This window comes from Eretmochelys imbricata, chromosome 16 (genome assembly GCF_965152235.1).
Source record: "Eretmochelys imbricata isolate rEreImb1 chromosome 16, rEreImb1.hap1, whole genome shotgun sequence".
NCBI classification, from domain to species: domain Eukaryota; kingdom Metazoa; phylum Chordata; order Testudines; family Cheloniidae; genus Eretmochelys; species Eretmochelys imbricata.
The window spans coordinates 22,051,802-22,069,386 of record NC_135587.1 but is presented as its reverse complement, the minus strand read 5'-3'; the positions used below and the strand labels follow the sequence as shown (position 1 = coordinate 22,069,386).

The 17,585-nt window shown below is 44.5% G+C and overlaps 1 protein-coding gene across 4 annotated transcripts in view; it reads left to right on the top strand.

Moving 5' to 3' along the window:
* The window catches only part of KCNT1 (potassium sodium-activated channel subfamily T member 1), a 194,008-nt gene extending 176,748 nt beyond the window's left edge, over positions 1–17,260 (top strand). For 3 of the 4 annotated variants that reach the window (XM_077835879.1, XM_077835881.1, XM_077835880.1), the window contains exons 25-32: positions 1,580–1,681; positions 2,716–2,799; positions 3,306–3,434; positions 4,685–4,705; positions 5,639–5,942; positions 9,338–9,400; positions 16,469–16,553; positions 17,140–17,260. In XM_077835879.1, the coding sequence (XP_077692005.1) occupies positions 1,580–1,681; positions 2,716–2,799; positions 3,306–3,434; positions 4,685–4,705; positions 5,639–5,942; positions 9,338–9,400; positions 16,469–16,553; positions 17,140–17,260 (909 nt within the window). The remainder of the gene's footprint in view (positions 1–1,579; positions 1,682–2,715; positions 2,800–3,305; positions 3,435–4,684; positions 4,706–5,638; positions 5,943–9,337; positions 9,401–16,468; positions 16,554–17,139) is intronic. The other variant, XM_077835882.1, reaches the window with a different exon arrangement.
* The last annotated feature ends 325 nt before the right edge of the window (positions 17,261–17,585 follow it).

The window sequence follows — 17,585 nt, the reverse complement described above, 5'->3', positions numbered from 1 at the left end:
TTTTCTCCAAAAATTTCCTTCAGGGGGAAAAAAATTTTTTTTTCAATGAAAAATACAAACAGGCCCCTTTCCCCCCTTTTCCCGAACCTATGGTTTTCAAAAACCAGTGTTGGGTTAAAAAAAGGCTTTTGAAAACTGCAAGTCTAAACTTTTTACCAAAAACTTTTTTACCAAAACTTTGCCAGTTTTCAGTTTTTGTTTTGTAGTGGGGAAAAATGGAGAATTCCTACCAAGAAGAAAATGTTCATTTGGACCAAAATGCCATTTTTCATCCAAAAAGTGAATCGATGAAAAAATGTCAACCATCTCTCTGTCAACATCTCAATGTTATGGCATTATTTAAAAGAAGGAAGAGCCCTGGCTGAACTCCCCAGGGGCGGTGGCTGTTGTGTGGCTTGTTTCTCTGAGCTCATTGCAAACAGGTCCTCTTGGTTTTTAAGAGTCCCTTGGCATCATCATTTTCACCATCTCCACGTGTGATGTTGCCCAGGGTATGATCTGGGCTGCTGAATAGCTGTGTCTCCTCAGTTCTCTGGCCTTGGATGCCTTTTACACTGCTTTACTGGGGAACAGCCACTCCTGGCCAGTTAACACCCAGCCTCCAGCGTGTAACTTGCTCCCAGCTACACAGCATTGAGTGGTGTTAGCTCGCCACTCATGAATTACACTGCAGAAGAACCCCAGCAGATTCTCTAGTCCCAGAAATGTGCATCTTGTATCGCCCAGTACATTACTGGACAAAACGAGCTCATAGGAAATCTGTCATTTCATCAATGGACAATGATACATACCAGCCTTGTTATCCTAAACACACTGGTTAGATAAAACAGTGAAACACATTTATTAGCTACAAAGAAAGAAAACAAAGATTTTAAGTGACTATAGGTAATGAGGTGTAAAAGTCAGGGCTGGTTACAAAAGAAATAAAAAGATAAAATGCAAGCTAAATGCCTAACTTAATTTTAAAATAAGTGAACTTAAAAGCAAAAGGTATTTCTCACCATAAGCTTAGGGCAATCTGTACCAGCTGAAAAGCCTCCCAGCCAGGACTCAACCCCCTTCCCCAAGTTCAGTTATTTAAGAATTGTTGTCGTGAGCAGAGATGAAGGGGGAGAGTGAGGTCAAGCATTTTTCTCCCCTCTTTATAAATCAGTTTCTTGTGCTAGAAACATCCTTGCTGAGTCATGGTGACAAACAGTCTCTTGTGGACTTGAGGTTTGAACTGTCCTTGTGATGAAATGCAAAATTCTTGTTCACACCTTCCCCAGAGAATGGCCGCTTAAGCAGGTGATAGTCCATTAACACCTGCTTGGGGGTTCCAGTGTGTCTTTGTCTCTGAAAACTGGTTTGGGCTTCCTTTTCTAACTTGGAATATGTTACAGCAATGTTGTATAGTAAAATCTTGTAACGTGACATACCATGTTGATGCACACATTTTACCAGAACAACAATGTTCAGCAGATTATGAGTTTTAAATGATACCTCACCAGACATACTTTGTACAAAATGTATCATAGTCTTGTAAAAGTGGTGAACATAATGGTAAAAACTCTCACACTGTGTTCCTCTCTGTCCATAGAAAGAGCGAGAGAATGGCTCCAACCTGGCATTCATGTTCCGGCTCCCGTTTGCTGCCGGCAGAGTGTTCAGCATCAGCATGTTGGATACGTTGCTCTATCAGGTGAGAACAGGCCAACAGGTTGTGTGGTGTTGCTGTGAATGCTTCAGAGGGCTAAGCTGCTTCTGCCTTGCAGCTGCTGGTGTATTAGGGTGGGGGTTCTGAACAGGCATTCCAGCACCATATCCCTATCTATCCGAGATGGGGTCCCCATCCAGAGAGAGGTCTTACCCTAATGCAGGGGGGAAAGAGCTAGAGGCCCCAGCAGGGGTCCCTTCCTTTCAGTCGTCTGTGTTAGAGGATTCAGGTAAAACCTTCCAGTGGTTCCCCAGGCATTCACTGCAATCTCACTCATCCTCAGGACTCTGTTTGATAGATGGCTAGAGCCCAAGTGGGGTGAATTAGGACATGGCAGCTGCTTCTATCAGCTTCCCCAAAGGAAAGTCTGCCAATTTAAAGCAAAATAGAAATGGGGATATTTGGAGAATAGACAGGACTATAGGTCCAACCCTTCCATCACCTGCCTCACTCACACTAATGAGAGGGCCCTTCCGTTTCTACCATCAGCCTCCTCATTCTATACATGCTTCCACCGCTCCTTTAAACTGTGTGGCATCCCCCAGGTTCTGCGTATGGTGTGGTACGTGGTAAGTGTCTAGTTTAGGAACCCTTGAGCCATTTGGATGCATAAACTACTTTACATTGTGCCCACATTATATCCCTCTTCAGGGCACATTTTACTTTCTTCTTGTTAATGATGTTGGTTTCCTGTATTTTAGACACTCATTTAAAAACCGAATGCAGCATGAGTTAAAACAAATAAAACTTAAATCCCCATGCCGTTTTCCCCCTTAAGAGAGGCAGAGAGAGAAGGAAGGAGCCACATGTGACAGATGTTAGTCACATCACTGGATTCACCTTTGGAATGTGCCCAGATACCATAGCTGTGGACACAGTATAAGAAGCAAATAGAAGAGAATATAGAACATAATCTCACCTTCTTTCCAATCTGTCAATACATTTGTACATTAAAGTGAACAGCTGAACAAGTGAAACCTTTTCTCTGGCCTGATCTCTCTCTGAATTTCTCCTGTCAGTCGTTCGTGAAGGACTACATGATCACCATTACGAGATTGCTGCTGGGCCTTGACACCACGCCGGGTTCTGGCTACCTCTGTGCTGTAAGTGCTGATGTTTGTCTCTTTCAAGCTGTAATGCAGTGGGGTCACACAAGCATGCGGGTGTGTGCGTGAACATTCTGTGGGGACTGAATCTGGGACTTTCAGCCCCCAAACACAGGCCTTTTGAGCCACAGTAAAGAAGAACTTCTGTCACTGAACAGCAGATTGTTGTAGTCACGGGGGCTGGCCTCTAGAGGGAGACAAAAATCACAGCAACTGGGCCAGTGTGTTGGTTTCTCCATGTCATGTGAAATAAGCTCTACCCTTAACTATGAACCTTACAACAACCTCCATCCCAAGAGAGTTAGATAGGAACCTCACAGACCCCCCCTGCCCTTCTTGTGGGATCAAACAAAAGCCCTGGATTGCAACATCCCTGAGCCTTGGAGAAGTTTAGAACAGGATCCAAGCTCTGCAGCTTTGGACCTTATCAAGACAGGATTGCCCGGTGGCCGAGGGGTCCCTTCAGTGGGAGCAAAGAGACATTTTTCCCCCCTGTTGGTCAGATGAAAATCACTGAGGATGACCTGTGGATCCGGACATATGGCCGTCTCTTCCAGAAGCTTTGCTCTTCCAGCGCAGAAATTCCCATTGGGATCTACAGAACTGAATCACACATGTTCTCAACCTCCGAGGTAAGAAACATAGGGGTCAGAGAGTGCAGAAAACCTTACTGGCTGCAGCCCTGGTGTGAAAGGTCCCAGCAGGGATAAGTCACTGGATAACATGTAGAAGAACTTCCAAAATGTGTGCAATGGCGTCAGTCAGCCTGGTCCCTTGCACTGTCAGCTTTGACCTTATAGCTGTTAGTGAACTGCATTATAGTTACAATCATGTCTAGCCAGGCAAGGAGAAATCCCATCTGAGCAGCTGATGGAGTAACATTTCTATTAAAGGACCAGCTGGGCCAGGCTGCCAGCAGCCAAAGGGGGCTCCCGATTGACTGGGGTTGGTGCCCAAGCAGTGGGATTGAATGGGGAGGGTGTAATAAATTTGCATGCGCTAGCCCCGTGTGAAACAGCTACGAGTGCATATTGGAAAGGAGGTTGGCTCGCCGATTCCCTGGTCTTCTCTTCTAATTTCTACATAGCACAAGGGTTTGTGTTAAAAGACAAATATGCACTGGTGGCAGAGGTGTTTGTGTTTGTACGGCCCCTGGCCCAAGGGGATCCTGTCCTGTGCTGGGGCTCTTAGGTGCTACCACAATACCCATTTGAAAAATCTTCATCTTATTTAGCATTGGCACAGAAACAGGGCAGGTGGGGCTCATCAGACATGGCAGGCAGCCACCTAGGAGAAGGAAAACTCCAAGTTTAAACCAAGAACACCAGGCCTGGCCACCCAGTTTGTAAAAGTTGTGCCAATTGCCCATACTCTGTGGTCTGCACTGCCAAGCCTGGGTAACTGCACAAGGCGAAGGTGAAGCAAGCACTGGCATAGAAAGTAATGAATGCTGTTTGGAGCTGGGTAATTGTGGGATCCTAGTCTTGCCACTGGCTCATTGTGTGAGCACAGACAGGTTAACGACCTTCTGTGCGATGCTTTGAACTGGGGAAGTGCTATAGAAGCCGTGATTAATTATTATGTGTTGACTGTGGACAGGTTTACAGATCTTAAACAAAAAGTAAAGGAGTACTTGTGGCACCTGAGAGACTAACAAATTTATGCTTATGCTCAAATAAATTGGTTAGTCTCTAAGGTGCCACTAGTACTCCTTTTCTTTTTGCGACTACAGACTAACATGGCTGTTACTCTGAAACAGATCTTAAACCGTGGCTCAGACTGGGGGACTAGAAAGAGAGAGTTAGGATGTGATGGACACGCAGTGATACATATTCACCACTAACACATATTGCATCTTCGTTTTGTTTTATTTCGAATGCAGCCTCATGACATCAGAACTCAGGTGAGTAACGTTTGTATTGAACCTGTGAGAACTTTGTTACAATTTTGGTTTTCTTTAAAATTTAGTGCCCTACTTAATGTTCAGCAAGGTAATGACGATCTGTATCCATCATGCATTGCTGTGAAAAATTCAGCAATACCCAGCATGGGCAGATAAGAATAGTTGGTTAGTGACTCAGTCTTAACTTTGAAACATGTTTAATCGTAAATATGAATTGAAAGCCATATAGAAAACTGCCACAAGGAGCTGAAGGTTGACAATTAGTTCAATCCAATCTATCCCTGTGTCAGAGATGCTGCAAACCATGGCACTATAAATGACTACATGCAATTAGGGTTCACATTTTATAATGGATATATGCTGTCATATCTGTCATGAGGATGAAAGGAAAACTTGGAAGTTCAGCAGTTTGGCCATCATGAGATAACATTATTCCATAAAAACTTCTGTGCCGGTGATGTTACATGCATTTATTATTATTATTATTATTATTTTATTATTATTAAATTCCAAGTTCACCACCTACATAGATTCTAGTATTAGAGGTTTTTGGGGTGGAGGTGGGGTTCGGAGATAGGGAAACAGTCCCTTGGTGTGAATGTTAGAACACTACCAGATAGTAGGAAAATGAAGTGTCACCATCGAATTGTCAGGATCCACCTACCATCATGAGGGATCCAGGAGGTAGCAGTCTCAACATGCATATTGCATAACGTTGGGGAATGCTGATTATTTGGCCATTGGTGTAAAGGGGTAGACCAAGGTGGAGTCCCTTTTTAAGAATGGTAGCTGATCACACTAATACATTGTCCAAGTAAGTACCTGGTCCTACAAGGAGCTGGGCACAGCCAACCCCAGTGGAGTCAGGTGTTTAGTGTGTTTTCAATGGGAAGGTATTTAGTGCATCCCCTTATGTACTGCTGGGACTTCCAGTCGCAGATCTCAATCAATGTCGAGGATTGCGAGGATACAAAAGATGTCAAGGAACACTGGAACATCAAGACAAGCCATCACAGGAACTCCTGCTCGAGTGACCAGTCTGAGCACCCCTTGCTACGGCGTAAAAGCATGCAGTGGGCACGCAGGCTGAGTAGGAAAGGAAACAAGCACACAAGCAAAACAGCGGAGTGGATCAGCCAGCAGAGGTTGAGTCTGTACAGGAGGTCGGAGAGGCAAGAGCTTTCAGAGCTTGTCAAAAACCGAATGAAACATCTGGGTTTACCTACAACTGGATATGGTAAGGAGGTTTCGTTCTTGCTTACAGTTAATGGCTTTACCAGCATTGCGCCCCATTCACAAGCTGATCATGTAACTTAGCATCTATCCGAACCAAACCAGACACATCCAGGGTATAAAATAATTCCAAAATGAAGCCTGATCCTCTAGCTTGTTCATAGCTCTGGATAGTACATTCAAACTTGGGATTCCCATCAACCTTCAGTCCTCTTGCCTTATAAATCCCACAGCACTGAGACGGAAAGGGACTTGTTTTCAGACACTGGCCTTTATTTCAGCAGTCACAAATAGCTGTGCGCACATCTGTAATTATTTGCAGGTGCAATAAATATCTAAGTACCAGGTATAACAAGGGAAATAAATGTCTAAATGACCTAAATTACAAGTGCAAAATTTCACTCATTTATTATTTGTGCCTGTAAAATTGATGACTGGCTAAGGAGAGGTTGAAAATATTGGCCCCCACTCTATCATCAAGCTGACCAAAATATCCATTTGTAATAGTTGCTAATGCTATTGTCTAAGAATTCTATCCCCTTAGCAAAGCAGGGAAGAAAAGAGCTCAGGCTGGCGCAGTATCCCATCATTATATTTTTTTAATCCTTCAGCAAATTCTCTCCTAGAATTTTTTTTCTGTAGCTATAGAGCTGAGTGGTTCATTTCAATGTGTGTATAACTTAATAATTCTTTAATTATCTCATAACTCTCAGTAAAGCAAGTACTGTATGATATAACACTATGACATAATGTAAGAATCTCTCAGTGCAATGATTATTTCTTCTAAAGTATTTTAATTGGCAGTTAACCCAAAAGCGTGTCTCACCATTTTTGGACAATAATCTGTCCCTTGGTTATGATGAAATCTTTAGCCCATGGCGTGCTTGTTTGCTTGTTTGTTTTTCTTTTAAGCCATCCTGTGCTACGGCCTGTTTGCCTCCATGCTACAAAAGCTTCTACCCTTCATGTTCAGGAGATAGCTCCAGTCTCATACAAAATAATGCAAACCAAGAGCGGGTAACTGGAGCCTTTGGGCCAGGACCGTTGTGCACAGTGGGATTGTGGAGCTGGCGTGAGCCTGGCAATACATTTCGGGAGGGATTTTAGATTTCTGGTCTCTATGTTGTTTGCATCATTGCAACTTTTCAGACATGTGGAAGAGAGGGAAAAGAACTTAAAAATAAATTTTAAAAAATTGGGGTGGGGGCTTTGAAGGGAAACAAAGATTTGCCCAATGCACCAGCCACTTCCACAAGCCTAGTTAAGGTAGAAGGTATTGTTCTGAGGGACCCTTCACGAGCTGGGAAGTTCTACAGTTGGATGTGGAATTGTGGAGCATTTCTCCCTTCTCTCCTTCTGCTCCCTGCTTTTGGACAATGTTCCAATGGCACAATGAGTTCATTTCACTTCCATGGTAGCTAATCAAATCAAGAAGAGGAGAGGGGATGGCTCTTTAGGCTCCAGTCCTGTAACTTGGCACATTCTGAGCCTGTGTGCAGAGCGTCGCTGAAATCATTGGTAGAGTCAGAGCCTTACAGAGTAAAGTCTGAGTGATCTCCAAGCACAAACAATATTATTATTATGATTGTCTGAATCAGAGTGCTACGAGAAACACGGAGACAAACCGCTACATCTGCGTGACTGTGTAGTGACATTGTGTTGAACAACCAAGTGGCTACAGAGACAGCAGTGTCGTCATCTTCACGCCCTGTCACTCAAAGTGCTACCATACCTGAATTTAGAGTCTACTGGAGCAGGCATCCCCTTGCCAATTGGTTTACTTGCGTACAAGATCTCACAGCAGGATATCTGCTTGTGTGCCATTGTGTCTATGGGAAACAGAGGTATGTGAGTGGAGAGTTTGCAGTAAGAGAGATTAATGATGTCCAAGTTAGTCTCTCACTGGCAACATGCCAGCACTATGGATCATCACTGAGCCTCGACAGCCCAGAATTAGAACTAGGAGCGACGTCCATTCTCCAGCAAGTTTGTTTCCTTAAAGAGCGGCAGAGAGACGGATAATGAAGAATCTAATCCAATATCCAATGAAATCAATGCAACGATTTCCATTTTAGCATGATAGGTTTGAAGGATTGCCTCATTACATTCTTCTCAATCTGCTGTTCTCCCACAGTTAATATCCCAAGACTTTCTGCTGCTTGTTCTGTTGAACTAGCAGCCCTCCCTCAGCCAGGACTCAAAGTCTGCAGCATAGATGTTGGCGTTTCCACCCCTCTTCACATGCAAATGCTCAAAGAATTACTGTGGTAGATGATTACCAGTTGTTGGCCATTGTAAGCTCTGGAGCCTTCAAGGCAGATCCAGATTTACTGACATGGATTTAGTATAATAATGCCCTGGGATATTATCTGAGGGGCAGCAAGAGAGTGTGTCAAGTAGTAGAATAAGAGAACCAAGAGAACATGTTTTCTTTTAATATTAGACAAGCAGGAAAATTATATGTCCTAATGGAAAGATTGTTCCAGTAAAGTTACCAAAGGCCAGAATGACTTTGAAATACAGGCTATCCAAGAGCTGGTCACACAGGTCAGAGTGACTGAAGGTAGTTGTTACTTGTACATCTGCCTTTTCTTAGGTCTAGGGTTTTTACGAACTTGTGAATTTCTACAGCTTGCTCCTATGGGCTTGCACAACCCTCTAGCATTCGCTGGAGATTCATTCTGAAGTGCAGCCAAATGTCCAGGTGGGTGAATACTTGTAAACTGGAAGGGAAACTAGATCCTCTCACACAGTGGGAGCCATTAGACTCATAACAGCTCAAGGTGGGATGCTGCACCCCAGAGTGTGAATGAAATCCAAATAATTGGATGTGATATTTTGGATGGTGGGGACTAGAGCTAACTTCTGAAGTTTGATACCCTGCTTATCCTAGACTATATAGATACTGCAGCGTACATGGTTTGCAGGATGGGTCCATGTTTAGAGCTCTCTGCAACACCTAGGCCCCGCTGGACTCTCCGCCTTGTTCAGCTGGAATGCTACATTTCCAGGCTTGAGGAGAGTGGGGAGCTGTTAAATTAGATGTTTAGAAGACCTGGAGAGGAACAAAGGAGGAGGAGGCGGAAATGTGCTGCTGACATGTTGTGAAGTCGAAGGCTCTTTTGGACCCAGTGATGTGTCAGTGGACCAGTCATGTTTGGTACAGTGCTCTGAATACATTATCACAGCATGTCACCTGTTGGTGTTTGAATATCCATGACCTCACAGACAGAATGCATTGATCTGCCTTCTTTTCCCTTTCCTTTATTTTTTTTTTTCCCATTTTTTCATGAAAGCTCAGGAGCTCATCTCTAATACTTGCCAAATCACTGCTTGCTGATCTCTCTCTCTCTCTTTCTCTTTGTTTATGTCTGTACCTTTTCTCTGTATGTTCTGTAGAGGATGTAGCAAATTTAACAGCCAGTGATGTGATGAATCGGGTAAACCTTGGATATTTGCAAGGTAATTCTTTTTCGCTGGGAGTCCAGCTTGACTCGCTGCACCCAGCATAACAAGATCATGCCAATTAAGTCTAACCCACACCCTCTTGCCAGTTTTCACCTTAGACCGATTTTGAGTCTTTTTTTAGCACTTATTTGTGGGAGAGGATTGGAAAAGGACCATTCTTATCTGCACCACAAATGGAAGATCCAATAAACTCACAGAGAGACAAAATTCAGTGACTGTTTGCTGTTTGTTGAAAATGTTCAAGGAAATTACAGCTGTTAATTGCCTCTTTAAAAAGCTCTCCTTCCAAAGTGAGCCACTGCAACTCGATTTATGTCTGTTGAAACCATTGGGAATTTGGGACCCAGATTTTTCTTTTTTTCCCTTGGCAGAATAAAACAGGTTGGGGATAAACTGCGACCTCACTTGAAGCTATGGAATATGGGCCTCAGTGTTGGATTTAACTAGCCCCCAGACTTGTACGCTTCTCCAGATGCCAGAAAGATTGAGCCTGAAACAGTTTACAAAGCACTTTGGGGCCGTCCAATGAACGGCACTATAGAAATGCAAATATTTCATTATCTTCTTTTAAAATATGTGTACCAGGATCAAAATTTAATAGCCTCATATCATTTCTTTTAAGAACTGTTTTCTACTAGGTTTTGTTGCTATTTTATTTCAAAACTCCCGAAGGAGAAGCTCAAAGTGTAACTAGAACCATTCAGGTGTTCGTAACGGTTAGCCCCAAGTCATCTGTGGATGCTTGACTTGACTCAAAGGAGCAAGGACCAAATTCTGTTAGCACCCACATTTTACCTAGTCATCTGAGCACCTTGTTTAGTCTCCAAGAGGACAGTCTTATTCCAGCCCAATGGGATTTATTTGCAATTACTCCCTGACTCAAATCTCTCAGTGGGAGCTGAATTTCATACTGGGTTAAACAGTAACTCAGTTCCTGACTGAAGCGTGCCCATGCTGTGTAGCTTTGTAGAAAACAGGCCATGCTGAAAGAAGCTTAAGCATTTAAGGAGAGGTACCTGTGGGAAGGGATTTTAACTACAGATTACAGTCATCAAAGTTCATATGATTTTGATGGCTACAGCAAAACAAAATATGAAGCAAATCTTTATGTATCAATCCTTTGCCAAGGCCCTTTTAAATCAAACCCAAAGATGAGCAAAAAAAAATTTACCTATTTGAATTTCAGGCCTTCATTAGACAACACTTAAGGTGAAAAGTTGGCATTTCCCTATAAATTGTGTGCTTCTTTAGAGAAATGGCCCCAAATGTGGTTTCATGGAAGTCCCACTCAGTTACAGTATATTGCCAGCTAGTCCATCCATATTTGTTAATCCATGTCTCAGTGACATTTTTTTGCCTGAAGCTCCTTTGATTTATTACCCCATAAAGGTGTAGATTTCCCAATGGTCAGAGCATTATGAATTCATACTTATAACCTGATAAGCCAGGAGAAATTAAAAATATACCTACAGAAAATTTGTTAATGTTAATATTATTTTTTGGCTCTTCAGCCAATCTGAATTCCATATTTATCTACAAGCTTATAGGTTTTTAGTCAGAAGACCAAGTTTATATCTGGACACTCTCTAAATTGTTCTAGCGAGCATATATCTGCAAGATGAGCACAACAGAGTCTCTGATCCAGAGAAGACGATATGGCAATATACTTGGTGGGTTAGCAGTGTTTTGGTCTAATGCATGGTTTTGCTAGGAAAAACGGCTTCCATGGAGCAGGAGAACCTGCCTCTACCAAAGGTATGCCCATTCCTTCCCCAGTCATATGGCAAACTGTGCATTTGTAAAGACCAAGCTGTAAGAAGTTTTAAATGTCTCTCGCCCTGCTCTCATGGCATTACTATGCTTCTGCTCCCGTTTCACTGTAAGGCTAAGCATTTGGATGTGATCAGCTAAAACCAAACTGTCTGACGCTATAAATATTGATCAGTTGCTCAGCGCTGTGGTATTCTGGAAATAGGTTAGAATGGTACCAAACAAATGGTTCCTTCCCAAAAAGGAGTGCATGATTCACAGTCCTCCATAGCAACTGATCCGTCTTCCTTCATCACAATGGAGATAGTCAGCAGACCCCAAGGCCAGCAGTTAGTGGGAAACCCAAAGAGGGAATGATGTGGAATTGAATCCCAGAGGTGGGGACCTGCTCCTGAGAATGCACTTTGGCATTCACTGACTCTGCCCTCAGGACAGATAGCTGAAGAGTTACTTCTGAGCGGAGACATGCTGAGGCAGAGGGGAGCAGAGAGCTGGAGACCAGACTAGGGTAGGTTACTTAGGGCTTTACAGGAATTCATCCATGCAAAAGTGAATTGGCAGCCAATGTAGACAGTGAAACTACAGCGTGACCTGCTATTGAAAAGGTGCCCACTTGTATTATGCATCGTGGCCATGTGTAGTGCGCTAGCTGAAGGTGTGGCCTTCCAGGTTAATCTTAGCCAAGGTGTTTTGCTCCACCCTTGAGCTAAGAGGCATAGGTAGCTGTGATGCACCTGAGAGGAATGGATGCTGGCTCTTGGCCAGCTGAAGATGAAAGAAAGTTGCTCCTGGCTATTGCTGTCTGTGTGCCTAGGGGCAGAGAGGGGACTGATAGGGGGACCACTGATGGGGCCCTGTGTTAGACTCCCATTTTAAGTAATACCCTTTATCCAGATCTCAACTGTCTTTGGGTCCTCGGAGACTCCTCTGTTCACAAGCTGTGGAAATAAAAGCACAACCGTTTTCTGCTCCTGGTGGCTAGTGTAGCCATTTTCAAGGCTGGTTGTTTCTCCCAAATTGCCTGGAGTATGAGGTGTTAAAAAGACAACACAGCCCCAGATCCAGCAGAAACGTGGAGCTCCAACATGCTCTTGGATTTTCATTGTAAGGAGACCTTGACAGCCCTGAAGGAGATGGGGTGGCAGGCAGGTTGCATGGGTCTGTTTCTGAATGGGGGGATGAATGAGAAGGTTCAGGAAGGAGGACTACAGTGCGGGGCGTCATTAAACCCTTCAACCTCTGAGGTTTCAATGTCTCCATCTCTCATGCAGAGGGAGTGAAAGGACCACTCTTTGCCTGTAGCACAGCATGGTGTTTACGTGGCTTAGGGTCTTTAAAACAAGCTATTAGTGATACCATAGGAATAGCTAGCCTGTGTAGTCATTACAACCAGTTTATAGATCAATCTCTGATCTAGATATTCGTTTTCACAAAGCTCTGCACAGTAGCAGAGAATGCATGAATGTTATGGCTTAGCTGATTTCCATTAGCCTCAAGCGCCATGGGCTGTACACACTTACCCATCTGGAGGCCACTGATGCAATGATTACTGGTAACTGGAAAGTCTATCATTACATCCATACACAGGGCATCAATGGTGCCGACTCTGCAACATCACTTTGCCCAGCATCCCAGGAGAGGACAATTGCGTACTATTTGTACATGCAATTCTGAGCAATGCTTCTGTGCTGACCAGATGTGCACAAGCTGCTGTGAGCGTATTTATGTGTGCGTAAATTCAGGTGGCACATCTGCCCTGTAAATCAAACATCTGCTGTCCGTTGTGGTCATGCATCTTTGCACGTGCATTTGGCCGTTTTGCTCAGGCAAATCTATTTCATATTTTGTTTGACTTGCTCTCATAGAAGTCTTGGCCTGTTTCCTGAAAAACTGGTTTATAAAGTATTTTCTGGAGTCCCACTGGAGAACACATTTTAAAGGAACAATCAATTATATTGTAATAATCAAAACCAAGGGAGATGTAACAAGAATTGAAAAGACTGGGGTGGTGGTAGGGAGATTCAGGCATAGAAGAAAAAAGAGTAAAGTGAAGAAAACAAATGCATGAGATAACTTCTGTCTAGGCAAGGTCTGCTATTGCAATCCAAGAAGACTGTGGCACCAGTGAACATTCTCTCTAAGATAAAACCTTGACTACGATTTCAAAAATTGTGCAAAAGTCTAATAAGCACAGTAGATGGTTTTCTGTGCTGATGGAGTATTTCAGACTAATATTAGAGATGAAGGGCCAGTGAAAAGCCTTATAGTGATTTCATGTGACTGTCTCTGTCATTACTCTGCCCTTGACTTCCCTCTCTATTAACTTGTCATCCCTTTTTCCACCCTGTACGTCACGCATCTTGTCAGTGACTGTGTGACAAATGTTAGTTGTTTGACAGCCCCCAAACCCATTTACGCATACGGAGCTACACGTTTATGAGCATAATTTTCTTGACTGCTGAAGAGATGTATTTGCATTCGTTTCACTCATGATCTTGTTGCTCAGTTACTTTAAAAACAAGCCGGAGCTACCATTTAGAACACTGATATTTACGCTGTGCAACATGAACATGATGTAAATAGACCATGCAAATAAATATACCCATGCACTTATCTTGCTGTCAGCATCGATGAGGCTAGTTCTATGGAGTATTATGTTTTACAAGATAATTTATGATATGCATGTGTTGATGGCTATGAATATTTCCTGATGAACTTGCTAGTAACTCAAAGCCTTGCTACTGAATTCTGTCATCATTAAGGACCTAACTTTGCTACAGTCCCATATGCTCTGAAAGGACAATGAGTTTTCTTTGGGTAGAATAAAAAAATAATCATGTAAATAAATCCTGCCACTGGATTAAAATAACAAACAAGGGGAAACCTGAGAATGTGGTAAAAATCATACAGCCGAGGGGTATTATAGTTGCATTGGAGAGCGTTTTGGAGTGTGTGTCATGCACAGAGCGCACTAAGAGTAACGTTACATTTCTTTTTGCATTAAAACAAGGTAAGACCAGTGTCACGGAGTCCCCGGGCGATGCTCTGGAAATACTCCATAGGAAGCCAGTCAGGACTCTGGGGGAGCCTCCTCTCTGTGAGCAGACTCTCTCCAGGGCAAGAAGCTCACACAGCTTCGACCTTCCTGGGTCTGACCTTGGAGCATTCAGCATCCCCTGCCCCACCTTGCGCTTCCCACAGCGAGTCCACCCAGGCGAGGCTCCTGGGGAAGCCAGTGGGTCCTGCACCCCACCTCCGCAGTCAGACGTGACTCTCAGCCAGCCAGTAAAACAGAAGGTTTATTAGACAACAGGAACATGGTCTAAAACAGAGCTTGTAGATACAGAGAACAGGACCTCTCGGTCTTGGAGAAAGGCCCGGATGGGGCTCTGGCCTCCCTGCCCCCCATTTGCCCAGCCAGCTCCAAACTGAAACTTTCCCGCCCCCTCCTCTGGCCTTTGTCTCTTTCCACCTGATCTCTTTGTTCTCCAACACCTTCAGTTGGCACCTTTGCAGAGGAGGGGCCCAGGCCATCAGTTGCCAGGAGACAGGGTGTCAGCCATTCTCTGTGCACACAGCATCACACTGGCCCTCTAGGACTCTGCAACAATCACACACCCTTATCCCACCACTTAGATACTTAAGAACTGCATAGGGGAAACTGAGGCACCCACACAGTATTCAGAGAAAACATTAAGAACATTCCCTCTTCATCATAGCCAGTTCTTTACTTTTCTTAGTGATGCCTTATGGTCTGAGATAGACACTAAAAATTGTCCAGCACTGAAATACCTGGGCTGGGTGGCTGCCATCAAGTGGTTTCAGTTGCTCGCAAGTGCTCAAGCAGCCTGGCGCTTTGAAAAACTGATGGTTGAAAGTACAGGAGCCAGCCCCAATGTCCAGGGGAACGAATGAGGCAAGCGTAGGGCCTTGCTCTGGTGAACACCTATAGACTTGGAAGATGTTCGTTTCATTCATGGGGACAGACAAGAGGCTTTGGCGTAAAGATCACCGATGGTAGGGGTCGTGTGGAGTGTGTGAGGGACAGCATGCTCTGGAGTGTGACCATAGGATCCTGGGGAAAAGGAGGCCCCAGACAGGCTGGGTGTGCGGTTGTCAGGAAACTCTATAAGAGAGAAAATGGGTGAGGTAATATCTTTTATTGGACCAACTTCTGTTGGTGAAAGAACCAAGCGTTTGAGAAACACAGCTCTTTGTTTTCAGGTCTGCATGGTTGGCAGCTTGGACTAGCAGTCTGAATATGGTCCAGGCAGGTACATACTTGAGCAGCTCTCACAACCGGCCCTTTGTGCGACCCTGCTATTTTTAGCATGCTAGGTCAAGCAGAGCTAGCGCGGGTACATCTAAGTGAATTGGGAATGACCCCCCCTTCCCAGCTCAAATGCAGCCATGCCAGTAAGTGACTGCTCAGCTGTGGTCCATGACCCAGCCCATTCCAGGAGCAGGATCAGAAGGGGAGCCCTTCAGCTATCAGATTAGGGTGCTCACAAATTATGAGCTAAATCCTGGCTTTAGGGATGGGGGCTCTTATTCTCCAGAGAGAGAACTGGTGGCCTGAGGATTTAGTGGTCGCAGGGCGCACTGCTTGTAAACCAGCCTTGCCATTCCGCCTGGCTACCTTACAGCCCCCTGTCTCCTGGCCTATGCAGAGGGGAAGGGAACCTGCTCTCCTCCTTTAAAACATGCTACCACAAGCTGAAGTTCAAATGCTTTTTCACACTAATGCATTATAGACTCCAAAGGCAAGATGCTCCTCACAATCCTGTTTGTCCCCACCTGCTTTTGTGGTGCTGTTTGTCATGTTAGTGAGGCTTTGGCTCGGCTGGTGGGAGGCACCCAGGTACAAAAGCAAACTGGGTTGAGCCCGTCTTGCACATATTGTTTGAAGTGCTGCTTTCATTGGGATAGCTAGAGACAGGCTTGGATGAACCAAGAAGGCCTGGTAGTGTGTAAAGTAAACCAAGCCAAAAAGAGAGATGAGCCACCAAGCACTGTTGTAGCAGGACCTGTCATAGGGCTAACCTGGCACTAACCTGGCAGACACGCTGGAAGTGTGATTTTTAGCGCACCATTTCACACACATTCTTTAGCACATCTGCTTCTGTAATTGTAATGCATTGGGAAGACTTGGGAAATGTCCAATAGCCCCTATGGTTCCCCATTTTCAGGTGCATGTGAGATTTAAAAAATGGTCCCTGTCTAATCCAGCCAAGAGTTACCAGTGATCACTCCAGCCACGTGCATAATGACTCCATTTTTCACCCCTTGCAGATGAAATGAATGACCATCAGAACACATTGTCCTATGTCCTGATTAATCCGCCGCCGGACACTCGCCTGGAACTCAGTGATATAGTGTGTGTATGCCCTTAACACAGAGTGTTCATAGTGCAATGTAAAACTGTGGGAGAAAACTGCTAAATGTCCTCTGAATAGCGATACTGCTGAGATTTTAGCTGACCCAGGTCATTCACGTGCTCTGGGGACCCTGCCGTGGAGGAGGGATGTGGTGAGCGGCGGGAACCTCTCGCTTGGGGGGAGGTAGACTGCAGGAAGACTTACCAGGCAGCGGGAGGCAGTGGGAGCCTCAGGGAAGGGGCAGAGCAGGGCCTCCACCACAGCCTAGGTGTCCAGCGGCTGGTCAGCAGCAGCTGTGCCAGGGAAGGCTGAGCCTATTATACCCACCCCCCCCCATGATCGTACTTATAATTGTGTAGCAAGATATACACACAGTCTGCCCTGAAGATGCGCTGCGTCACATCTGCTCATTTATACTGGTGTAAATCTGGAGTAACTCCACTGATGGGAACAGAGTTAATGTGGGAGTAACTGAGGGCAGAGTGCCCCAAGAAAGCCTGTGTGCCTGGAAATGATAGTCACGCGTGAGCTAGGTGCCTGCCACGTACAGGTAACACTAATGGACTTGTTCTCTGTTTCTCCTAGGTATTTAATACGATCTGACCCTCTAGCGCATGTATCCAATGACTCCCACAGTCGAAAAAGCAGCTGCAGTAACAAGCTGGACCCATGCAATCCTGAAACAAGAGATGAAACGCAGCTCTAAACAACCTTGCCACTGACCATGTCTTCTTCTCATATTGCTAATGCATGGAATTGTAAGGGAATTCACTATAAACTTTACCCAAAGGGATGAATTTCTTGGGGACAAAAATGGATTCCAGGTGGAATACTTAAAAGACAAAGTCCAGTAAACATTAATTGTCAGTGGGTTCCAATGCCCTGGCAGATTCCTCCGCATTGCACTAAGAAAATGGATTCAAGCTGCTTAGAAAGGAAGCTACTCAAACCTCGGAGTTAAAGGACAGCTGGCCAAATAAACGGCTCGAAGATTCGTACAGTTATTTGTTTTTAACTTTTTTTAAAATAAT